Source organism: Ictidomys tridecemlineatus, chromosome 3, assembly GCF_052094955.1.
Source record: "Ictidomys tridecemlineatus isolate mIctTri1 chromosome 3, mIctTri1.hap1, whole genome shotgun sequence".
Classification (NCBI taxonomy): Eukaryota; Metazoa; Chordata; class Mammalia; order Rodentia; family Sciuridae; genus Ictidomys; species Ictidomys tridecemlineatus.
This window is the reverse complement of record NC_135479.1, coordinates 45,516,461-45,542,217: the sequence shown is the minus strand read 5'-3', so window position 1 is coordinate 45,542,217 and position 25,757 is coordinate 45,516,461. Positions and strand designations below refer to the sequence as shown.

General features: G+C 42.9%; 1 protein-coding gene across 4 annotated transcripts in view; it reads left to right on the top strand.

Moving 5' to 3' along the window:
• The window catches only part of Smg6 (SMG6 nonsense mediated mRNA decay factor), a 234,817-nt gene that overhangs the window by 106,897 nt on the left and 102,163 nt on the right, over positions 1 to 25,757 (top strand). For all 4 annotated transcript variants that reach the window (XM_005327910.5, XM_021728164.3, XM_021728163.3 and 1 more), the window contains 3 exons: positions 3,012 to 3,128; positions 4,883 to 5,051; positions 16,667 to 16,868. In XM_005327910.5, the coding sequence (XP_005327967.1) occupies positions 3,012 to 3,128; positions 4,883 to 5,051; positions 16,667 to 16,868 (488 nt within the window). The remainder of the gene's footprint in view (positions 1 to 3,011; positions 3,129 to 4,882; positions 5,052 to 16,666; positions 16,869 to 25,757) is intronic.

Genomic DNA, 25,757 nt, shown 5'->3' with positions numbered 1-25,757 from the left:
GTCTACATGAGGCCAAGAGCATTCTCTGGAGGTACTATGCAGTTAGTACATTTTTTTACTTGAGGCACTGGATCCAAGTTGCCATAGTTACTTGGATAAATAATGATTTTCATCAGTCTACTGAAAAGTCTTCCTGTTGCAGAGACCATCATTCATTTGTAGCTTTGTTCTCCACAGCACCTAGCACATTATAGATGCTCATTATGTGTCTGTGGTATATCAGGGAGCCATGGAGAATAATAAGCCTTGTAGAAATTGCTCCAGTTTTTTAGCATGGTCATTGTAGGGCTGAGCAAGATCCAGACATTATGGATAGTTCATAATGTATCCACCTGCTTTATCAGAGCAGAGCAGCTTTCTGGTTTGTGCCTCCCCACCAGTTGGACCAGACACATAAGCAGTATTCTCAGGCCTTTCCCTGAGAAGGTGTGAGGGTGGAGAGGTTGAAGACATGTAAACATGCAGAGCAGTCAGGAAGCTGCCTTTTTTCTGCTGCTCTTAGAGGTAGTTGAGCCGAAAAAATTTTCTGTTTTGCTATCCTACCTGGTTCTATACCTTATTACAGGAGCCAATCTTGACTCCCCAGAGGTTACAGATACTGTTACTTTTAAAAAGTTCATTCTTCCTTGGGCTAGGGATGTGGCTCAAGCGGTAACGCGCTCTCCTGGCATGCTCAGGGCGCTGGGTTCGATCCTCAAACCACATAAAAATAAAGTTGTGGTGTCCACTGAAAACTGAAAAATAAATTAAAAAAAAAAAGTTCATTCTTCCTCTTGATCCCTTGAACTCTGAGATCTAGTCTGTGATTGCCATTTGTTATAAAAGTGAAATGGGCTGCTAGGATGGTGGCACACACCTATAATCCCAGCGACTCAGGAGGCTGAGTTAGGAGGATCACAAGTTCGAGGCCAGCCTCCTCAATTTAGCAAGACCCTGTCTCTAACTCTCCAAGTTTAAAAAAATCCTTAAAAAGGCAAGAGTTGGGGGCTGGGGCTGGGGCTCAGGCTAGGTGGTTAAGCATCTCTAAATTCAATCCCCAAAACCAAAAAAAAAAAGAAAAAAAAGAAATGGGTTTAGTGAGAATAATCTCCCTCTGGTCCCATTTTATTCTTATCCAGGTTTTTGAATGTCTTAATGTAGCCAATCTTTTGGAAGGAGGAGACTCCATCCCTTCTAGCCTCCTGGGTACAGGTCATTTCTGCCTCAGATGTCAAGACAATGTGGGGACACTAGTGTTTATTCAGTGTGTCAACGATCAGGATATGGCCTCTATTCTATCCTGTCTTACTTTGTCCTGGATTTATTCCTTTATTCTTAAATTTATTGCTAATTAGAGACAGGCTGCTGGTAATGCTTGGCAGGGGCCTGGTCCGAGCTGGGTGGAACTGACAGTGTTGCTGCTTATTGGGGGAGCGAGGAGTTGGCAACTTTTTTCTAGGGATGGCATACATGTCTTCCGCTTCCCTGCTTACAACCTCCCTCCTCTGGATGCTTGGATACTTGCTTGATCTCTTTAAGAGGTCCAGAAGACAGAGTAATGATCTATTCTCATCCCATAGATTGTTACCACTTCCTTACTGTCTGCTACAGTTGAGTTGGAAAGTTAGAGGGTGACATGTGGGACCAGTAGGCATCTGGAAGAACAGTGGGAAAGCCACAAGAGAAGAATTTCTCCTCTGATGCTAGTCTCATGTTTGGACCCTTCTGAGCAATAGCCCGCTCCATATTTCTAGGACTTTGAATGTGGTTTGGGGCGGGGCTGGGGCTGTAGCTCGGTGGTAGAGTTCTTGCCCAGCACGTGTGAGGCACTAGGATCAAAACTCAGCACCACATAAAAAATAAATTAAATAAAGGTATTGTGTCCATCTACAACTAAAATAAATAAATAAATTTTAAAATGAAAGTGGTTTGAGGTGGGCTTTGTGTGCTCCAGTCATAGTTACTCCTGTGGTGAAGACTCTTGGGAATAGCTGTGGTTGTGTAGCATCTCCTGGAGTAACAACTTCAGTCAGGCCCATTGATAAGACTAGTGAGCTGACAGAAGTTAAAACGCAGGCAGGGACCAAGATCAAATGTGTGGCTAATTATCCTTTTCACACTTAGGAGATTGAGTTCTCCTGCATTACAGAAGGAATTAACAGATGAGTTGCGGCCAGAGCCAGTGAGCTCGGCCCTTGTGTCCATCTCCTGTGGGTGTTGGGTATTTCCTCCCTTGAGGCTGCAGGTTGGACTTCTGTTTGTCACCAGTTCCTCTCAAGCCAGGATGAAATGGCTACTGGGACAGGCCACTGACAACCAGTAGGTGCCAACAACGATGTGGGAGAATATCATAAGCTCCCACCAAAAACTGACTGCTCACTGGCAAAGTGGCTTCTTTCAGTGACCTGCAGCCAAAAGGTCATTAGCCAGGCTAAAAAACTGAAGGTAAGAGGATGCTGGTATGGGAACTAGCCCTAGGGAGAAATAAAAATAAAAGGTAACACTTATTAAGTGCATAGTATGTTTCAAGCACTGTTCTGTGTAACATTATTCAGTTAAAAAAAAATAGGTTGATTGTGTCATGTGTGTTGTCTTAGGAGGAGGTTCATAGAGGTAGGCATGGACCCAAAGGCTGGTGATTGAAGAAGGTAATTTCTAAATCTGTTGATTGTGCTAGAGTGAGCTAATAAGTTCTTGTTACCGTAGCTTTACATTATCAGAAGCCATCAGAAAGCAAAAACCCTGCAGCTCTAGTCATACTGCCCACTTTCAGATACTAGGTCCTGGGAAAGTGATATCATGCAGAACTTAAACATGTGATCCTTATAGTGTTATTGAGTGCTTATTCATACAGGCTGGACATGCAGGGAAGTACTTGACATACATTATCTTACATAGCCTTGTAACCCTCCCTTAGAGGGAATACTATTATCCGTAGTCTTAAATGAGAACAAGGAATCTCTGAAACATGGACAAGGGGGCACCCTTCATAAAATAGGGGAGTAGTGATGGTTTTCTTTGCCTCTCCTCAGACTGCTTCTCAGAGGAGTGTCGCTCTGTGATTCAGGAGCAAGCAGCAGCCTTGGGCCTGGCCATGTTTTCTCTACTGGTGCGCCGCTGCACCTGCTTACTTAAGGAATCTGCCAAAGGTAAGCAGGAAGAGCCCTTGACCTGTGGGCTTCCCAGCTGACCAACTGTGTCCAGAAGAACCTCAGAATATCAGGCTGCCTTCTCAGTGTCTTCTCCCTCTACCCTCCAGCCTTCCTCTTCCCAACATTCCCTTCTTCCTTTTGCCTCCTTAACTAATCCCATCTCTGTCATTAGTGTGATGACCTTTCAGACCCACTTTTCTCCTTGTGGGCCTATTGCCTCCCTCTTTGTTCCTTTAGTAGTTAAGATTTTCACTGTACATGAACTGCTGCATGTTTCTACATCTTAAAAAAGAAGATTTGTGTTGCTGGGGATTGGACAAATTTCCCTTTTTGTTCTTAATTGATGCTGTTTTTATCCCTTTATCTCTGTGTCCTGTGTCCCTCTTCAGTACCTGGTGGGTGCTATAACTACTATAGACCATCTTAGCAGGCTCACTGGATCAGAGCAAAGACTCTTTTTAGCCCTAGCATTGAGGTATTATGCCATATCCTTTAAGGTATCCTGATTGCTGTAGCCCAGTAAGGTAGAGCTGAAGGTCACTCTTTCCTGTCCACTCTGCATCAAAGTTGATAAAAGTAGCAAGGTCCCTCTGTCGCCCCTTGCTAAGCTAACTTTGTGAATGCCTCTAGCCTCTAGGGCTGCTTTTTCTTTTCGGGGGAGCCACTTTTTGAAACAATTTAATATTTACAGAAAAGTTGGAAGAATAGTGCAAAGAACTTTTTTATACTGCTCATCCAGACTCCCTGATATTGTATGGCTTTAAGTCTTCTGTTTATACACAACATACACAAGCTTAAGCTTTTTGTTGTCCCGAATCATTGGATTTTATGTTGCAGACATGGGAGCCCTTTACCCCTAAATACTTGATTCTATTTCCTAACAACAAGGACAGTCTCCTAACAATATCAAAATCAGAAAATCAACAATTTTTGAATCTGTAGGCTGTATTCACTCTGTACCAATTGTCCTAGTTATGTTTTTTGTAAAGAAGAAAAAGCCAGATGCAGTGGTGCACACCTATAATCCCAGCACCTCAGGATGCTGAGGCAGGAGGATCACAAGTTCAAAGCCAACCTCAGCAACTTAGTCAGACCCTATCTCCATAAAAAATAAAAAAGGTTGGGGATATAGCTCAGTGATAGAGCATTCATCTAGCATGCTTGAGGCCCTGGGGTCAGTCCCTAGTACCACAAACAATAGCAACAAACCTAAAGGGAAAAAAAAAAAAAGAAAATGTAATGTAGTGTTGTTTTTTATAATCCAGGATCATACATTGCATTTAGATGCCTTATCTCTTAGTCTCCTTTAATCTGAAATGACTTCTCAGTTTTTCCGTGTCCTTCATGACTTTGACATTTTTGAAGAGTATAAGCCATTTGTTTTGTAGAATGCCCAACAATTTGGGTTTCTTCATGATTAAATTCAGGTTGTGCAGTTTGGGCAAGAACTGTGGTGCTGTTCGTGGCTGAAGGAAAGCTCAAGGGTGGGCTGGTAGCCAGAGTAGAGACTTCAGCTAGGCCACAGGTGAAACAAAAATAGCTGTCTCCAGGGGCAAACCCAGTGCACTGGTTCTCTCTTTGTCCTACTTTTCAGAATCCTCTTAGGTGCTGGCACTTGTCCTCGCTTCTGAGCCCAGCTTTCCTGTGGACTGGTCTCCCTTCCCTAAGAGCTTGCTGCCGTCCCAGCGCCCCAGGCCTCACTCCAGGGCCACAGCAGACATAGGCCCAGTTCTCACCCTTTGCCTCTGCAGCTCAACTGTCCTCTCCTGAGGACCAGGATGATGAAGATGACATCAAAGTGTCTTCCTTTGTCCCGGACCTGAAGGAACTGCTTCCCAGTGTGAAAGTGTGGTCTGACTGGATGCTCGGCTACCCAGACACCTGGAATCCTCCACCCACATCCCTGGATCTGCCCTCACAGTGAGTCAGCCTGCCTATTCCTTCCGCGATGCCGGCCTTAGCCCACCTGTGTTCCTACAGCTCCCTTCCTTGTCCTGTTCTTGTTTCCCCCACCCGCAGCCCACGTGTTTCCCTGTTCCTCCTCACTTGAACTTTGGTTTCTCCCTTCCTCAAACACTTTCCTTGTCCTCTGATGTTTTAGGTTATGGGGGCCTGTTTTCCAGGCCTGTTCTTCCTCTTCCTGTGCTTTCTCTTACTCTGTACCTTGCTCTCTCTTTTGTTCTTTGTCATTGTTCTTACTCACTTGTTAGGCTTGATATTGTTGTGTGTCTTGCTTACCATCTCCTTAGCTGCCTATGGGATCTGAGTGTATGTTGGTAAGTGTAAGAAACTTTATCTCTTTCTCTTCCTTTTAGTTTTTCTGTGTATCTTTCAAGGATCTCACAGCTGCTTATGCTATATTCTGCAATTAGTCTCCTTGCCTCCTCTCATGGCATTTGGTGTGTAAAGTGGGTGAGTGTGTACATCTCTCTTCATTATTTCTTCGTTCACTCATTTCCTTTCTCCTCACATTGCCCTCACCCCTGTCCCATCTCTCTGTGGGTATCTGTGTGGTATCTGACAGAGTGAGATATGTTGGTCTGGGTGTATGTTATGTCCTCCTGATTGTTCTGTGTAGTTATGTTTTTCCTATGGGTTTTTTTCTTTCTTTTTAAAAATGGTAATAAAATATACAACAAAATTGCCATCTTAATTATTTTTATATTTTAACAATTCATTCGCATAAATTACATTCACATTATTATACAAGCTGTTATGGCTGTTTCTGTATCTGTATTTTGGTTGTGTCTGATTCTGCCTGCCTGGTTCCATTTGTCTATGTGAGTTTGTGTGTCTTAAAGTCTATCTGCGCCAAGTGTGAAGGTCTGTGTATTTCTGCTTTTGTGGAATTCTCTCTATGGGTCTTCCAGTGTGCCTCTCCATGGCTGCCTATATACATGTATCCATGTGGCCTTGGCCACATGTGGCCACTTATGTTGTATCCATATGTGTTCATGTGTTACATACGTACCTGGATCTATATCTGTTTGCATCTGTGTCTGTATATTCTTGGGTCTGTTTTTATGTTCAGGATTCATGTATCTCCATAGGTGTCTGTTTCAGTGTCTGAGTCTATGTCAGTTTAAATCTACTTTGGTCCTTCTGTGTTTGCCTATGTGACTGTTTCCTATGAGAATGTGTGTGTTTGTATGTCTCTGAATGTCTCTGTTGATGTCCATGTTTGTCCTTAACTAGATCTGTAATGTGTCAGTTTGATTATCACTGTATGCCAATCTGGATTTCTCTATTGGAGAGAGATTCTATGTATGTGGGTCTGCATTGTGAGTGCCTACCTGTCTCTACCTGCCTGTGTTATTGGTCTCTCCTGGGTGTGTATATGTCTGAATCAGGGGTCAGCAAGCTAAGGATGGTGTACATTTTTAAATAGTTGAAAAAAATCAGCCAGGTGTGCTGTGCACGCCTGTAATCCCAGCGGCCCAGGAGGCTGAGGCAGGAGGATTACAGGTTCAAAGCCAGCCTCAGCATCTTAGCAAAGCACTAAGCAACTAAACAAGAGATAAAGCTTACATGCTGTCTCTAAATAAAATATGAAAAAAGGCTTGGAGATGTGGCTTAGTTGTTAAGCACCCTTGGTTTCAATCACCGGTACCCCCTCCTTCAAAAAAAAAAAAGTTGGAAAAAATCAAAAGACTATTATTTTATGACTCATGAAAATTATGTGAAAATCAGACTTCAGTGTCCATAAGGTTGTCTGGGAACTTAGCCATGCTTATTTGTTTATACTCAAACTGTATCTGCTTTCACACTACAACAACAGAGTTGAGTAGTTGCCTCAGAGACCATATGGCCCACAAACCCTAAAATACTGACTACCCAACCCGTTTCAGAAAAAGCTTACTGATTCCTGATCTGTGCGTCCCATTCTTTTCTCTGTGTTCATGTTTGCGTAGTTGGGTCTGCATGTATGTGCATGTAAGCTTTATCTCAGTTAGCTCTCCTCATTGACCTTCTCTCTCTCTCTCCTGCTTGTTTACACCTCCCATCTCTGCCCCTCTCTCTCAGTGTCACTGCCTTCCCCTCTATCCTGTGACCGTCTTCTCCTTTCTCTGCTTTTCTCCTCTCTCTCCCCCATTCCCATTTCCTGCATTGTGGCCCTGACAAGTGTGTGCACTGAGACAACCCTAGAGCTATGTTGTCCATAGCTAACACCTCCCTGTTGATCTCCACGGCTCTTCTCTGGGAGAGTAAAGAATGGAGACCTTGGCTGCTACTAGGGAGTGGGGAGGGGAGTTTCTCTGGGTTGGTGGCCAGCCATTTCTCCTGTATTCATGGGTGACCCACAGAGGGAAAGATACAGCAGAAATTTCTGGTCAGCAGTTATTGGTCTTTCTGTATAGGTTATGTAGTCTGATTCTTCCCCCACTTTTCTTCCTAAGTTTTTTCTTATTCTTCACCCCAAGAGGCACCCCTGGACTGTTAATCCCACTCTCTCCAATCCCTATTGTAACTTGGGATACTTCAGACAGTTTATATTCTTCCTTTTGAGCCCTCCTGGGTTTCCAAAATGCACTCCAGGTTGAGGACCATGAGCCAGGGTTGAGCCCTTGAGTTGGGCAGCTGGAGCCACACAAAGAACTGACAGACCCGCTGGCTGAGGGGCAGCTGTTTCTCAGCAGTAATCCCCAAAGAGTTTATATGTGCAGCTCAAGGCTATTAATCTGTAATGCAGCAATTTGGAAAGAAAATGCCAGGAAAGGCTCAGCTCTCCAAGCATCAAAGCCACTGCTTCTGAATATGTACAGGGGCCACTGGGTAGTCCCTTCTTCCTCTCAGAGGTAGGAAGGCAGACCACCTGTCCCTGGAGGTTGGGCCTTCCTGGGTCACCTCATCTCACAATCACAGGTCCCTTAGATATAAGCCACCCATATCCTATACCATCAGGTCCGTTAACTCTTCTGTAGCACTTCTCCCTTTATCCCTGCTTCCTCTCTCACTCTTTCTGGCTTTTGTCTAGCTGAGGAAATGAAAAGCTCACACAGGAAGTGCTGGGCCTCATTTGCTTGAGGTGCTCAGTCTGTTTTCCCTTTGGATGCTGTAGCAAATGGCCCGTTGCCGGCTCTGTGAGCTGCTGCCCATCTTTGGGCAAGGTCTCAATCTGCAGCTGGGCACGTGGTTCAAGCTACAGTCATCCCCAGCTGGGCTAGAGGGGGTTGAGACACTTGAATTCTATTTGCTTTATCTTTTCAGACTTTTCTTCACAGGGATTGCAAATCTGACTCAATAATGTATTGAATTTAATCATCCTGTAGATAAGTTTCTGTGGTTGTAGACATCACTGATTCTCTTTGAATCTAGTTTGGGCATGAGAAATCACTGTAATTGAGAATTAGGTCCCCTTCTTCACTGTCTTATTTCTGTAACCAGACCAGCAGTTGACTGCTTTTGAATGCAAGTTTAAGTATAAAGGAGGAGATTTGCTCTTTTTTGGACTGGACCCCAAAGCATCATTGTTTAAGGTATAGTGCCACTGTAGAGCAAACCTGTTCTTTCTAGCACTGATAGTCCCATTCATAGCCTTCAGATCCAAGGGCTAGAAAAGTGCCATTAGAAATTTATCTTCCTCCTTTCTAATTTCTCTTATAGCTAGCTTTCTATAAATACCATGGATAAGAGATTGGCAAAGTATGATAGTTCTATGGATTTTAAGCTTGCATATTATACCCACTGATCTTCCATACAATGGAACCTTTTCTACTTTAAGGTCATAGGGAATGACATACCCCATGGTTCTGTAGATGTCAGAATCTTTTCAGATCTTTATTTTGAAAAGTTTATGCATGCTCTCAAAGGAGGAGGAAGGAAATAGCTTTCACTTAACAACTCTCCTTTGCATGCTTTCATTGGTCCTTGCCTGCATTTGTTCTCTGTAAAGACATGTAAATTTCTCTGATCCTGGTGAGGTGACTATAATCTATGGTTTCCCTCACTTTTCCTCCAGGAACCCCACTCATAAATGGTTCCTCTAAAATATTGGACCCTTACTTCTTCTCATTCCTGACATTCTTGCCCTATTTTTCATTTTTTACTTTCTTTCCATGGATAGTTAGAGGACCATCACAACGCATCCTCCACTGCCCAAGGGGAATTCCAAAGTTCCATTATTAGTCTCATTGGTTCTCTCCTCGTTTCCCATATTCCTCTTCTTTCTAGTCAAATTTACTTTTCTTAGGCAGAAGCATGGAATACTTAGGATAATGATGACAGAACATCATTGGCACTACAAGGTGCAAGGATTTCAGGACCACTTGTTTCTTTCCTCACAGTGGCACTAAATAAGTCTGTGTGCTAGAGTTAACATGTAAGTAAATTGACTTCACCTTTGTGTCTTTTAAGAATTGTAATTGTTTGGCTTCATATTTCAGAAGCTTTCTAGTATAGGGCAGTATAGCAGGATGTGGAAAGTGACCTTATCCACTGCAAAAGACAGTGGAGCATGCATCTGTCTTTTCAGAACAGACTGCATTGCACGAAGGAGCCCTCTACTTGACCCATCTGCTAATATGGTTTCTGTGATCTTCTATGCTAGGCCTCAGATAAGAGAGAGAGGCAGTTTCTCCTCACCTCACCAAGTGAGCATGAAGAAAGGTGTGGATGACAGCTGATGGAGAGGAGCAGAGCAGCAGACTTCTCTGTGCCTAAGCATAGGGATCCTTTGCACTCCAGGACCTTGGGTAGGGGAAGGCAGTGGGACAACCTTTCACAGTCTCTGCTAGAGCCAAATCTTCTCTTGTCTTGATCTCTAGTTCTCAGTAAGTGAAAGAGTCAGGGGACTTTGAGAACATCCAAACCTAGCCCAGCTGTGGCAGTTGGTTTATTGCTTTCAGCTGGTACTTGAACCCAGGTCCTGGTCTTGGAGGCTTTCCCAGGTTTAATCCCCAGAGCTTTCTCTGCAGCTGTATGACACTGCGCTGACCCCGAATGAGGATAGGAAAATAGAACCAGTGCCAAGCCAGAGTCTCTTTTTCATTTGGAGTCTGGCTGTCTGCCCATGACCAGGGTTACATAATGGGAAACATAGCTGGGGCTCTGGAGAGCCCGCGTTTCACCAGGCTGCCCAGACCTTCGCATTCTGATGCTATATATCTTCCTAATTGTAGCTCGGATGCATTTATCACACTGTTGGATTGGAGTACTGTTAAAAAAAAAATACCCTAGAAATTCCTAGACTTGCTGCTTTTCCATGGTTTATCCTATATAGTCTGCAGAGCATGCTGGAAAAGACTTTTAGGGAGCCCTCTAAGGTATTGTCACATAGGGAGAGATAGGATGTATAGGTAGTAAGCAGTAAGCTAATTTCCACAGGGAGCCTACATTTGTCTACCCTATAGATGAGACAGAAATTCTTGAGTTAAGAACCAGCTAGAAACCCTAGTTCTCACAGGGAAGCTCTGAAATAAGAACTGATCCTAAGGCTAATCTGCACCCCCTTCAAAGATGCTTAATGTCTTCCCCAAAGGGCATTTTAGAAGGTCACCAAGTAATAGTCCATCAGCACTTCCCTGAAGGAAGTAGTGGTGACTGTGGGAAGCCCCTTTGCTACCCTGGCTCACCACCCAGTCTCCCTGGCTCCTGGTTGGGGCCGTCAGCACTATAGACTGGCACCAAGGGGTTCCTCTTCCTCCCAAGTGCTAAGTGTGGGGCACACGTGATCTCTCCCACGGCAGGAGCCTCTCTCCCCTCCCCGTTCCTCCCACAGGACTCCTTGTGAGGAAGGGGTGTTGGCCTAAGGCTCCAGTCTGACCCCAACAGGGTACAGCAGCTGACCCCAGGGAGAGTATTTTCCAGCCCCGGGCTGAGGTTATTTGGGTCCAGTGTGTCCTAAACTGAGAGGACGTGTTGGACTGGTTACAGCTAAAAATTTGGAGAGGCAGGAACCGTGAGAATACACACCAGGGAGGCCGTCGAGGGCTCCACTCATGCCGTGGAGATGTCAAGATCCCCTAGGGGCTGCTCTTTCCCAAAACACAGTGTTGATGGGTTTAACACACCATAGTGATGTGACAGAGGCTATACTTATGAGTGTGACTTTGGAGAACTGAAATTAAATAAGGCTCTGAGCTAGATAGAAGTTGGGGAAGGGACATAGTAAAGGTACTCTGTACTTGAGAAATCCTGGAATGAGGTTACTCTGACCTGTTGTGGCCATAGAACTCTAATTGTATTGCTTAGAACTTGGGGAAGCTTATGTCTGTGCAATAGTAAAGGAGGACTGAGCTTCAGAATTTGATTTGCCCTATTAGGCAGAATTGATTTAGGATTGGATACTTTACCAAAGGCCCTAGTTGATTTGTTTGTATTAACTAGGACTATAAAAGGACTCATCTTCAACTGGATTTTATATTCTGTAATGGTTACCCAGTAAACATCTCTTGGAGGACTCCTAGAATGGTGATCTCTGATTTCTTGGTATCATGGGGGCACCTAGAAGGCACACTGTTGGTAATACTTAAATCTCAGAGAGCTGCATGGATTTCTTCCAATCTCTAGATACTCATCCTACTACAAATAGGGTTGGCATAACATCTTGGCTTACTAAACCATTTTAAGCATTATTCTTTTAACTCTGCCAGACTATTTGGTTGGGTCCATTTCTGCTATTAGCTGCTCACGTCCTGCCATTGTCTCCAGTTAGATGACAAGTCCTCCAGGGCAACAGTGTGCTTATGTTAGCCGTTGGAACCAAGAGTGGAGTTGTGAGCTCCCATGGGGAAATAAGTTTTTAAAAGTAGATGTTAAATATCTTAAGAGCACTTCTGTTGTTATTGCCTTTTGTCTTTCCCCTGTGAGTCTGTAGTCTGTGGATTTTTTCTTTTTCAGCTTCTTTATGCCTAGTTTCTGTGCCATGTTGGCTATTTTTTGAAATCTCTTCACCCCAGGAACCAAAAGACCCAACTCTTTTCCCATCTGTACTATTGCTTGATCTTCTATAGCTCTGAAACACAATGCAGGGCTTCTTCTCACTCAACTCTTTCCGGGTTTGTTCTGCAGCTGTGGAGTTTGAATGTTAGTGTTTAAACAAGCTGGTATTACACAGGAAATGGCCACCTCCACAGGCCCCTGCAGGCTTGTAACATGGGGTCATTGTACTTGATATTAATCACCAGTCAGCCTGTTCCCTTAGTGTGTGAGTACTTAGTCCTTTCTTAGTCTCTCCAGAAAGAGACTGAGTCCTGGATGGACCCTTCCAAATTATCATCTTCCCTCAGCCCCACCCCAGTTGGAGCCTTCAGAACAGATCATCTCTGTTTTCTATAATGCTGGTAGATGTGCCTTTCTTCCTGAGTTTCAGGCAAGGAGATAGATTATTGTGGTATAACTTGCCTCACATATCTCACACCTTAATCTTTCAGGGCATGTGTATTTGGGTAATATCTCCTATGAGAGAACTCTAAAATTTCAGAAACACAGAAACCCACTGGCCCATCTGAGAGCAGGGCTTCTTGATTCTCTGGACTGAAGCCACTTTTCTAATGCTATTTGCAGAACTAACCCCAGCCTGAAGGGTTAATCTGATTCCCCAAGTCAATATCCCCCAACCAGCCAGCCAAGAGTGTGTGTTGGTTCATTTCTGTGAAATGTGTTTCCCCAGTCACCTGGGCTGGCCTGGGCTGCATTGTATCGGCCAGCAGCTGCACTGCACTCAAACTGACAGCTACATTAAACCTTGGAATTCTGAGGCAATAAAAAGTAAATTAACTCTTATTTTTTTCCTTTCCTGGTGGAGTAAGTGAATGCATGTCTGTAGGGAAGTGAGTGGGCCTTGGTTCTGAGCACATACCTCTAACTAGTCAGTGCTGGTCGGTCCCAAGCTAGAATCTGGTGTTCAGACACTCCAGCCAGGGGTCTGCTTTCCTTGTGTGTGGTGTGTTCTGTGGGGTTGGGCCAGTGGGTCACCCTGCAACTGCTGATCCTTGTGCACTAATCACATCCCAGCTGCTGAGAGACTCCCTTGCCACAGTTCTGGGAGCCATAAATTGGTTTATTGAGTAGTTTCATTTTCTCTGGCTGCTTTGTGTCTGCTTGGTGAAGAGTGCACCCTAATTTTTGTGGAATTTTGTGGACTCTGGGAGCTTTCCCAAAATAAAAGTTGAACCAGAATGAGCAAGAAGAACTTAACAGACTGTAGCACTCTAGAGGATCCATTTAGAATCAAAGGTGGCTTGAGAATAGCAGAAAGAATTTTTTGGGGGGGTCATTGTCCAAGCCTTTCTAGAAGATTGGGAGCTGTATAAAGCTTCTTCATAGCCAGAAGAATTTGATTTTGAGTTACTTAGCCAACTTTGAATCCTGAGGGTCCAAGGACTGCTGTGGGGTGAAGGTTAGAAGGTGCTTCTGGTTGGAATAAGGAACTAAAGCAGGACAAAGCTAAGCTTTTCCCTTTCCACTCAGACAGGAAACTGACCTCCCCGCCCAGAGGTCTGATTGGGGTAAGCTGAGGTGACGTTGCCAGAGTTCCAGGAATTACCTTATGAGTTCAGGCATCTCACCTAGATTTTCAGAGGACCTCTCCCTTTTAATATTAGTTTCCTGACACTCTCTATGTCTGTACCTCTGCAAAGAGTTGAGATACCAGAAGAAAGTAGCTACTCAGTTCAGATACAAGATCAGGCTGCATTGACCAGGGCAAAAGTGACCTTTCATTGAAGCATTTTGTGTATTCCCTTGATTCCAATCAGTCTAACTTGACCCTTGGTCCACTTTTATTTGTATTTCTGAGTTGGGAACTCAGGGCACTTCCTATGTCTTTTGGCACCAGCTGCTGACTTACAAAGTGAACATTAGGGTGGGAATTCTCATCCACCTTATTTTGCAGTGAGCCTTAAGGTTTTGGCACAAGGTGGGTGGTAATGGGCAAAAGGCAGATGTGGGCAGGGGTCCCTAGTGGTGGCCAGCAATCTCTGGGAGGAGTCAGTTTTGGTTTATCTGAGCCTTAGGGGACAGGAGAGCAGGGTAATGAGAACCACATGGTACCACATATTTCTTCATCTTGGATCCAAGATGGTAGGGGTGGGAAGATGAGAGAGGGATGTGGGGCCTCCCACTGTGGCAGCAGTGGGTGATTTTCTGCCGCCTCTCTCTGGCTGGGGCTCCTGCTGCCTGCACTCACACTGCACCCCCTAACTATGTCCTGCAGCAACCTTGACCTGCACAGCACCAGCCAGGGTCCTCAAGCCAAGAATTCAGCTGGGAGACTTTTCACCTTCTTCCTTCTCACTGTCGTCTTTCCTGTTTATTTTCCAAATTGCTGCTCTGCAGCCGAGCAATGTCTGTTGGCCAAAGCTTACCAGCACTGTGGGATTGAACTCAGGCAATGGGCTCAAGTGGCCAGCAGGGCACTGGGGGAGGAAGTGGGAAACTGGAAGAGCCTCCCTGTGTGTCTCCCATGGGCAGCGCTAACCTCGGAGGCGGCCCTGAGCAGCCCTATCACATCCGGTGCTTGTCTCTGCAGCCGGGACCGGAGGATAAACTATCAGAGCTGTGGGGCAGTGCATCATTCCTCTTATTATTTTCTTCTCTGCAGATGGGGTCGTGGAAAGTTCAGTTCCTTTTAACCCTCAAAGTTCTGTTTATTCTACAGCTGGTAGCCTGAATGTGGCGTTTCCCATTACATCACAAAGGGGCTCAGGCAGATCTCTGCACAGAAACGTGTTGCAACTGTTTATTTTTTTCCATATTTAAACATTTCTGACAGCCAAACCCGGCTGAGCCAAAAGATGGAGCTTTGTGAATGAGTCTGGTTGTCGGTGTCAGTGGAGAGAGAAGCTTTAGAAGATTCTTATCCCACTGATGATTCTTCCCAAACATATTCTCTTTCCTGAGCAAAGCCTGTGAAGCAAGTTACTTCTGCAGTACACGTGTGTTGATTATGTGCTGTTGTGTGATTAATGGGGCTGTGTTCCGCCTGGTTCCCAGGACACTCTTGAAAACAAGATGTTTCATTTCATTGCCTTTTCCTAGTGCAGTGATTACAGTAAATAAACCAGTGAAGCCTCCTTCCACCTGGGGCCAGTCAGGGAGTTCCCGTACCTTTCCCCCACGTTCTCCCCTAACGTTACCTTCAGTGGTATATCCTTTGAATCCCCTCTTTTCTGCCATTTTCCAAAGATTTCTAATCTTCAGGAGAAACAAATTGCTTAAAGGGTCTGAGGTCCCCTCCCTGGCAGGTAGAAATAATGCACAGTAACTCCCCAGGGGAGATTCCAGGATGATGCTTAGAGTGCACTAGTGAGATTCCTCCCTCCCTCCCTCTCTCCTCTGTCTCCCCTCCTCTCTCCCCCTCCTCTCCCTCCCCCTGCTTATTATGTGTTGCCACTCCACTTCTTGAACCTAATTATGAAGTTTTTTTTTTTATAATTCTCCTGTGCATGTAAAGGAATAAAATTAAGTATCCATAGGATACTACTTGTTCCATATTCTCAGGTTAAAGTTTTTTTCTGGAGGAGAAACCCAAGTCTTATACATTTGTCAGGCACTTCATCTGACTAAATTTGAGGTATCCCTTGGCGGTCCAATATTTTTTTTTAAAAAGCTTGAATGGATTCTTAACACCCACCAAAGCAGGAATCTGAACCACAGTAGATGACTGCGCATACTGACAAGTGATGGTGGGATAGAAACAAATTCTCTTTTTAAAATTCTAACTTGGAATTTCAAATGGGGAGAGCCAAATTTTGTATTTTCAGTGTTTCTTCTCATTCACCCAGGCCCTGGTGATATGCAATGAGGATGACCAACCATTTTGGTTTGCTCAGAACTGGAGGATTTGGGGAGATGTGATATTTCCAGTGCTAAAACCAGGACAGTCCCAGAATGTAGCTAGAGGAGAAAGGAGAAGGTGTGGGATAGTCAAGACAGCACTGATAGTGGTTCATCCGCTAAAATACATGTATGAGAGGCTATATCTTCCTGGACAGATCTTGGCAGGCCAGGAATGAGGTTTTTTTTGTTTGTTTGTTTTGTTTTGTTTGTTGTTTGTTTGTTTGTTAGATCTATGTGTGTTTGTTTTCCCACTTATGGAGAAAATTTCTAAAGCATCGTAAGGGGAACACCCACATGACTTTCCTCAGTGACTGGACCCCATGTAGCTATGGCTGGAGGGAGGCTGGTGCCCAGTTGCTATCTGTGTGGCATATACTTGGCTCCATGGGAGGGGGAATTCTGGGAGCTGCCTCAGGCACTGGGTGTCTAGAGTGTTTGAGTAAGTGTCTTAGCACACTGTCTGGAAAGGTGACAGGACCTGCATTAGGCAACTGATCCTCCAAATTCTTTTTCCTCTCTGGTTAGGATTAAAAACTCCCCCTAAACAGTTTCAGCTTTGCATGGAGGGATATACACACACCCTAGATTACTGCCATGGGCATAATTTCATATCCTAGCATTCTTGGTATGATTTCTTGGCAGCTGCCAGCCTGGACAACTTCTGCTGCAAGAACCTTTCTGCTCACGAGTGCTGAGAATACTTTTATTGGTCTCTCTTTAGAGCTGCTCTTCTTTTCTGACCTTATTTCTCACAGGGTTGCTGTGGATGTGTGGTCAACACTGGCTGATTTCTGTAACATATTGACTGCGGTGAATCAGTCTGAGGTGCCACTGTACAAGGACCCGGACGATGACCTCACCCTTCTTATCCTGGAAGAGGATCGACTTCTCTCGGGCTTTGTCCCCTTGCTGGCTGCCCCTCAGGACCCCTGCTACGTGGAGAAAACCTCGGATAAGGTCAGCCCTAGGCCAAACTTCCCTCCCTATTCACCCCTCCTCTTAATTCTCCAGACTTTTTTTATTCTTGGGAAGTTTTCTGTGCAAACGGAACATGATTAAGTCACTGAGAAGGGTGTTAAGGGAAAATATCGACCTTTTAGCCACTGACATCCAGTTCTGTATTTTGAAAAAAAAGCCCCTTCGACTTCCTTTGGGGTGTGTGTGTGTGTGTGTGTGTGTGTGTGTGTGTGTGTGTGTGCGCGCGCGCGCGCATGCGCGCGCACGCGTTTGCTTGCTGGCATGTTGTATATACGATCATTTCCTCACTTGTTTAAATAGTGCAGCTTGTATTGGCAGTGCTCTCACTCAGCTCCAAATGGTTTGCATCATGCTTAAAGCACCCTCCTTCCTCTCCCCTCCCCCTTCCTTCTTCCCCCAGCCACAAAACTCTGCACTAGGAAAACAGCCAGGGCTTTTTCCCTTCTCTAAGGAGGAGAGTGATAAATAGGTGACTAGAGAGAAGCAGACACCATGTGTTAACTTACAAAAAAAGCTTTTAGGAATATGAAGCATTCCCCGCCGCCTGGTTTCTATATTCCTTTCTCTAAGGGCTGTGTTTAACTTGAATACTTTTCCTTGTCTGTTTATAGAAAACAAAACCCATTCCCTGTTGCACTGGTGGAGACTTTGGAGCTCCTAGTCTCTGCTTAACAGTTGGGTCTTCAGCCAGGTAGAGAGTAGGGCAGTCCAGACTACTCTACTTTTCCTATGTAGCATTCACTCCGCTGGGGAAGTAGCAGCTACAGACTTGGGAGTAGTATCCTGTGCTGAAGACAGGGGCACCCTGTGCCTGACTTCTTGCACAGTTGTTAGCACCACATCTTGCTGGGAGAGATGCTTTTGGGGAGGAGACCACAAATCGCTTCTCAGGAGGAAGTCATTTGACTTAGATAAAGTGTATGTTAGGGGACAAAGGTAAGCTTTCACCTTACTCCAATTAGAATGGCAAACAGTACAAAAGTATTAAATACAAACAATAAGTGCTGGAGAGGATGTGGAGAAAAAGAAACACACTTTTACATTGTTGGTGGGATTGTAAATTAGTACAACCACTATAGAAATCAGTATGGCAGTTTCTCTAAAGACCACCATATGACTCAGCTATACCACTCCTTGGTATTTATCCTGAAGAATTAAAGTCAGCAGGCTATAGCAATACATGCATACCCATGTTAATAGCAGCAGAATTTACAATAGTCAAACTACGGCACCAGTCCAGGTGTCATAGTGAATGGATAGATAAGGGCAACGTGGTATATATGCATAATGGAGTTTATTTCAGCCATAAAGAATAAAATTATGTCATTTGCAGGGAAATGAATGGAACTTTAGAGTATTATGTTAAGTAAAAAAAAGCCTAACTCAGGAAATTAGGAGTTGTATGTTATTTCTCATGTAGAAGCTAGAGAGAAAAAAAGGGGGGTGGGTGTCATGAAAATCAAATGGAGATCAATAGAGTAGAGGAGATGGGGGGAAGGAAAAGGAGAAATACTGGGGAATGATATTGGCCAAATTATATTGTTAAGTTTTATGCATGTACAAATATGTAATAAAGACTCCTGCCATGATGTACAACTGTAGTGTACCAATAAAAAAAATATGAAAAGGAAAAAAAACATACTCAATGGGCTCAGTAGTACACACCTGTAATTCCAGCTACTCAGGAGGCTGAGGCAGAAGGATCAGAAGTTGAAGGCCAGCCTGGGCAACTTAGTGAGACCCTATCACAAAATAAAAAATAAAAAAGGTTGGAGATGTAGCTCAGTAGTAAAGTGCCCCTTGGTTCAATCCCTAGTACTGTCAAAAATCCTACTTTTTGGATGCATTAATGTTTAATGGATTTGAGGAATATCTTTTTCTTTGGCGGAATACTCATTTTAAGCCTTTCCAGCAAAAACTTAAGAGTGAAACTCTGTTCTTCTAGTCTCAGTGGATAATAATGTGGATGTGTTGCATGTGGGGCTGAGGACGGCTAACAAGTTGTTTGTACTCTTTGGAAAATACTAAGTTAGAAGGGAAACTGGATAACCATGGCTTGGGACACAGCATCCTTGTACTTTTTGTGTGTGTGTGTGTGTGTGTGTGTGTGTGTGTGTGTGTGAGATCTCAAAATAGTCTTTTTTTTTTTTTTAACATTTATTTATTTTTTCTTAGTTCTCGGCGGACACAACATCTTTGTTGGTATGTGGTGCTGCTGAGGATCGAACCCGGGCCGCACGCATGCTAGGCGAGCGCGCTACCGCTTGAGCCACATCCCAGCCCCTCAAAATAGTCTTGATTCCACAGGGTGGTTTTAGGATGGCTGTTGAGTTACCTGTCTTTCAATGTAGGACAAGGGAAGAGTCCTCACCTGCTTCAGGCTTCGCATACCCCATCTTTACCCATCCATCAGCAGTCCCAGCTATACTGTTAGGTACCAAACATAGGATCTGGCTAAAGAACACAGCACCCCAGTCCACCCTCAGCTAGTGGGAATGATGACCAGAATGCCCAGGAGGCAGTTGCAGCTCACTGAGACTTCAGGGACTGAAACAAGTACAACAGATGTAACATCTGCACATTCCACTTCACTTTCTAAGCCCCAGACCTGGTTTTCCTTCATTCTTCCCCACCTGTGTAAATGGTGACATTGATTATTGACTTGTTCCTGACAAAATCTTGGGGTTATTCTTGGCTCTTCTTTTTCTCACACTTCTATATCTAATCTATCAGCAACTCATGTCTTCTTTACCTTATACCTGCAGATACAACTCTTTCTTACCACTACACCCTAGTTCCATTCATAGAAATACCTTCTAACTGGTTTCTGTGGTTCTCCCTCTTCCTACTCTTGGCTGTTTATAGCATAGCAACTAGAATGATCTTTTCACACATAATAAATCATAGCGGTTTTCTTCAGAACTTTCAATGGCTGTTCTTTCGCCTTTCATCCCTTCTTCCTTTCTTCTTTCCTTCTTTCCACTGGTGATTGAACTAGGGGTGCTTAACCACTGAGTCACATCCCCAGCCCTTTTTATTTTATTTTATTTTATTTTTAAAAAATTTTGAGATAGCATCTTGCTAAGTTGCTTAGGGCCTCCCTAAGTTGTGGAGGCTGGCCTCAAAATTGCAATCCTCCTGCCTCAGCCACCCTATTCCAGTGGCTGTTCTTTCTTGAAAAGTCAAAGTTTTAACAATAGCCTTTGATGTCCTCCGTGATCTGAGTGCACCTTCACTACCTTCTCTGTCTTCACTCCTACTGCTCTCCTTGTTCCAAATATACTCTGGTCATATTGACATCCTTGCTGTATCTTAAGCAAACCGAGCGCTCATACCTAAGGGTCTTTGCAATTACTCCTCTTTTAACCTGGAGTGCTCTGTCCCTAGATTGTTGTATGACTCTCTCACTCCTATATAAGGTGTTACTCATCTTTCTTTTCTTTTTGTTTTGCTTTAATTTTCTCCATGGCAAGGAAAAATAATCATCTACCTATCATGTGTCAATCCCTGGGCTAAGTATGGCATACCATATTTCTTCTCAATAAACCTGCCATCTAAGTTTGAGTACCTTCGTTTTATTAAAACCCTTGTTTGTATAACTTCAAAACCCATGTTCTATCTGAGCATAAGAGAGCACAAGTTTGAGGCCAGCATGGGCAATTTAGCAAGAACCCATCTCAAAGTAAAAAAAAATAATAATAATAATTTAACGGCTGGTGATGTAGCTATGTCATAGAGCATCCCTAGGTTTAATCCCCAGTACCACAAAAACGAAAATAAACCATGTTCTGCTGGGTATGGTGGCTCATGCCTGTAACCTAACAGTTTCAGGAGGCGGAGGCAGGAAGATTACAAGTTCAAAGCCAACCTCAGAAATTTAGGGCGGCCCTAAACAACACAGTGAGAACCCTGTTTCTAAATAAAATATAAAAAGGGTTGGGGGTGTGGCTGTATGGATAAGCGCCCCTGGGTTCAATTCCCAGAATAATAATAACAACAACAACAACAATACTAATAAAAATAAGTAAATAAACCATGTTCTAATAAATGACTAGATATCTAGGATTTACTTCAAAATAATTTGGCAGGGTGGGGCAGATAGACCTATAAATGTGGGAGTAATAAGCTAAACATTGATCATTGTTGAATCTGAATAAGGGCTATATTGAGTCCATAACAGTATTTATTTTTTCTTCAACAGTGTTGGGGTTTGAACCCAGGGCCTTGCATATGTCAGGCAAGCACTGTTCTACTGGGCCATATCCCCAGCCCAGTCTTCTACTTCTGTATGTGTGTAATATGCTTTAAAAAGGGGAGTATCTATCTTCTAAAAAAATATTTTTTTCATATGCCAGGGATTTCACATATGCTAGGCAGCATCTCTAGTACTGAACTAAAACCTCAGCCCTGGAATGATTGTTTTTTTTTTTTTTTTCAGGGGGTATAGTGCAGGGGGATAATGTTGAGGATTGAACCCAGGGTCTCACACATGCCAGATAAGCGCTGTACCACTGTGCTACATTCTCAGCCCCCTTTTGGCGGGTGGTGGGTAGTGAGGATTTAGTTCAGGGGCACTCAACCACTGAACCACATCCCTATTTAAAGACAGGGTTTCAATGAATTGCCTTGTTTTTTTGCTGAGGCTAGCTTTAAACTTGAGATCCTCCTGCCTCCAACTCTTGAGCTGGAATTACAGGCTTGCTCCATCGTGCACAGCTCCCAGCCCTTTTTTTGTTTTATTTTGAGATAGGGTTTTGCTAAGTGGCTCAGACTAGCCTCCAAATTGCAATCCTCCTGCCTCAGCCTCTTAGGTAGCTGTGTTTAAAGGCATGTGCCACCATGTCCAGCAGAATAACAATCCTGATAACAAAATAAATAAAACCGTGTCCAGGCAAAATAATTATATTCCAGGAAAAATAAATAAAACTCTGCTCTTTCTGCCACAAAATGTTCTTAAGTTCTGGAGAAAGTAATCGAACCATAATAATAACAAAATTATGCTTTTTCAGGCACTGTGCTGAGCTCTTTACGTGCTGAAATACCACCAGCATTATAGGTAGATACGGGGACAGGATGGGAAGGAAGGACATTGTCTTGAGAGAAAGATGTTGAGTTCATATTGTGATTTTCAATACCACAAAACCTTAACTGAGCTGGATGGGATGGCATGTGACTGTAGTCCTAGCTACTCAGGAGGCTTGAAACAGGAGGATCATAAAGCCCAGGAATTCAAGACCAACCTGAGCAACATACCTCATCTAAAAGGAAGGGGAAAAACAAGCAAACATATACTTATCATCTGTAAAATATGTGCATGTGACTGCATAGCTTATAGTCCTATATCATAGTATTTGTTTAGTCCTCATTATTTATTTTAGGAAATACATATCATTGTATGTATCTTTGTACTGACTTTTTTGTTTTATGAATGATATCATCTCAGGCAGCCTCATACACAAATCTTTGCCTGTCTCTTAGGGTTTTTTTTTTTTTTTTTTTTTTTTTTACTTTTTGTTTGGCGCTTGCTAAACTGCTTAGGCCCTTTCTAAGTTGTTGAGGCTGGCTTTGAACTTGCTATTCTCCTGCCTCAGCCTCCTGACCTGTTGGGATTATTGGCATGTGCCACAGAGCCCAGCTGAGTGGAATTACTAGGTCAGAGGGGGTAGATACATTTTGAAGACTTTTCAGGATAAAATCAAATTGTCCTCCAAACAATATATAGCTATTTAAACTGTGTTTTAAAAAAAGGGGGGGCGGGTATTTGTTTTCTAACTTCCTTACCAATGTGGTTTAACTTTTGTAACTTTGCCAGTTATGGGCAAAAATATGGCATCTCATTGTTGCACTTTTCATTTGGTTACTAATAGTGTTGGCTTTTTTAAGTTTTTTTTTTTTTTATATGTGATGCTGAGACTCTAACCCAGTGCTCACACATGCTAGGCAAGCACTCTACCACTGAGCCACAACCCCAGCCCCTGATTACTAATAATGTTGGTTTTTTAAAAACTATTATGTTTATTGGCTCTGTGTATTGGATTGTATTTATTATAAATTACCTTGCGTTCTTTGCCCATTTTACCACTGGAATACTTACTTATCTCCTCACCTCCCCCCATAAATTGTAAGGGTGTTTATGAATGACTTGAACTTTCTCTGGTTACTTTTTACAGGAGATATTTTGTTTTTATACTGAATGAGATTAGAATTTAGAGACATGTTGAAGAGAGAGTTGTTGATACTTTATTAAGTAGGCAATAAGAAATGTTTCTTTGTTGCATCATGCTGGGTAAGATCTTTTGTTTGTTTTTATCCCTTTGAGATAATTTCTCTTTACCTTCCCCTCACCTTTCTCATAAGAAGGGGAAGGTAAATATTCAGAAACTATGAACTCTTATTTCCTTCTCTTTAGCCTATTTGAGCCAATGAGCCCTTGCCAGGGATAGTTAAAATAAGAACCATATAGTGTTTTGAAAAGTCCTTTGATTTTTAGCAAGAAAACATTATGAATTCAGGCTTATTTTTTGCCTTTTCTCCCTTTAGTTATAATTAAAAACCTTTGTTTAATGATTTGTTTTGCCAGTGCCCTCACACACTGTCATTTTATATTAGGTATTTCTCTCCACCCACCTCTTTGTGGCCCTCACCTACCTACCTTCCTTCCTTCCTTTCTTTTTTCTTTCTTTCTTTCTTTCTTTTTTAATATTTATTTTTTTAGTTATAGTTGGACACAATACCTTTATTTCACTTATTTATTTTTATGTGGTGCTGAGGATTGAAACCAGGGCCTCGTGCATGCAAGGCGAGCGCTCTACCGCTGAGCCACAACCCCAGCACAGCCCTCACCTTTCTTATGTTCTCTCACCTCTCACCCTAGTAATTTATAAATTTATAGTATTATTAATTACTACTTTTGTTTATTCCGGTTCTTTCAGATTATATCAGTTTTCGTTTAATTTATAAATCTAATTAACCAAATGAGGAACTCAGTTTTTTACTGTACTGTGGATAGGTCAGTAATTAGGTATTTTCTTTTATTCTAGGATAGTAATTCTCACATTTTGCTATTCATCAAAATCTTGTGGAAAGCTTATTAAAACTCCAGTTTCTGGGGCAGAGTAAACTGCTTCCTACTTCTTTTTTTAAAGTCAACTTACTATAGGCCAGGCACTGTGGCACACAACTGTAAAACCAATCACTCAGGAGACTAAGACAAAAGGATCTCCAAATTCAAGGGCAGGCTGGGCAACTTAGCGAGATCCTCTCTCAAATTTTTTTTTAAAAGAGCTGTGATGCTGGGTGTGGTGGCACACACCTGTAATCCCAGCTGCTGTGGAGGCTGAGGCAGGAGGATTGTGAGTTCCAAGTTAGTTTCAGCAATTTAGGGAGGCTCTAAGCAATCTTGCAAGACCCTGTCTCAAAATAAAATATAAAAAGGGTTGGGGATGTGGGTTGATGTCTAAGTGCCTCTGGGTTCAATCCCTGGTACCAAAAAAATAAAAAAATAAAAGCTGGGATGGGCTGGGGTTGTGGCTCAGCGGTAAAGTGCTCGCCTCATGCGTGTGAGACACTGGGTTCGATCCTTAGCAGCACATACAAAAAAATCAAGTGAAATAAAGGTGTGGGTCCAACTACAACTAAAAAATAAATATTAAAAAAAAAAGAGCTGAGATGTAGGTCAGTGGTAAAGCACTTGTCTAGCATGTGTGTGGCCTTGAGTTCAATATTTAGTACTGCAAAAAATAAACAAAACCTCACCAATTTCTGTGCCCTACCCTGAGAGTTGCTGATTTGGGGGAGGAGGAGAGACTGAATATTGCATTTCTAATAAGTTCACACGTCATGCTAAATGGTCTGGATTCCACACCATTAAGAATCTCTACTTTTAGGAACTTGGTGGATGCTGAAGTTGTAACAATTAGGCGAAGATTGTTGTGCCCATGAAAATAAAGACCTCAGGTATAAGTAGTTTTTCTAATACTATCTGTAACTTTAGAATTATAATCATATTACCTGAGAGTTCACATGCTTTACCTCCATTTTGCCAGATAGCTTTTCTGAGCTCTTCAGAAAAAAAAAATTACATTCAGAATGCTATGAATATATCTTTCCTGAATATATATGAAGAGTCACATGTCTGGATGGTCTCCTTTCCTAGAAGACTCTGAGCTATATAAATGACACTTGGTGTCCTTATCATGTGTTTGGCACTATGTGATAAGCTTTACATTATTTCATTTAAATTTCACAAAAGCCCTGTGGGAATTTTTGCTATAGGAAAGAACTTACCCAGGATGACACAGCTAAGAATGATAGAATCAAATCCAGGCAATCAGTCTAGAGCACACGCTCTTAATTATATATAAATACAGTAGTAGAGTGATTGAACAAACATATTAACTCAGTATTTACAGTTCTTCTCTTGCCTTTGATAGTTTTATTTTCACTGGAAGCTTGAGTTTTCACTAGCAACTTGGAAACTTTTGACTTGGTTTGAGGAAGATCATCTGATTTCCCAGGATAGTTTCTGAAATGAGCAAGGAAGTAAAAGTTCATATGAATGGATTAGAACAGGTTAAGTTTACTCACATCTTTCTCTCTGGGTTGGATGTTCTTCAAATCTTGGAATGTCCTGGATTCAAAGACACCTGAATGTCCAGAATATGAATCTTTGAAGAGAGAACTTGGTTGGTTGGTTGGTTGGTTGGTTGGTTGGTTGGTTGGTTGGTTGGTTTTTAAGCAAACACTTGAGAATGCTCCAAGAAGTGTCAAATATACTCATAGGATGGCACACCTTTTTGACATGCAGCCAAAGTGCAAAAATCTAAGAATAGTGGTCATGTAGCATCTAAGGACCAGAAAGTCAGGACA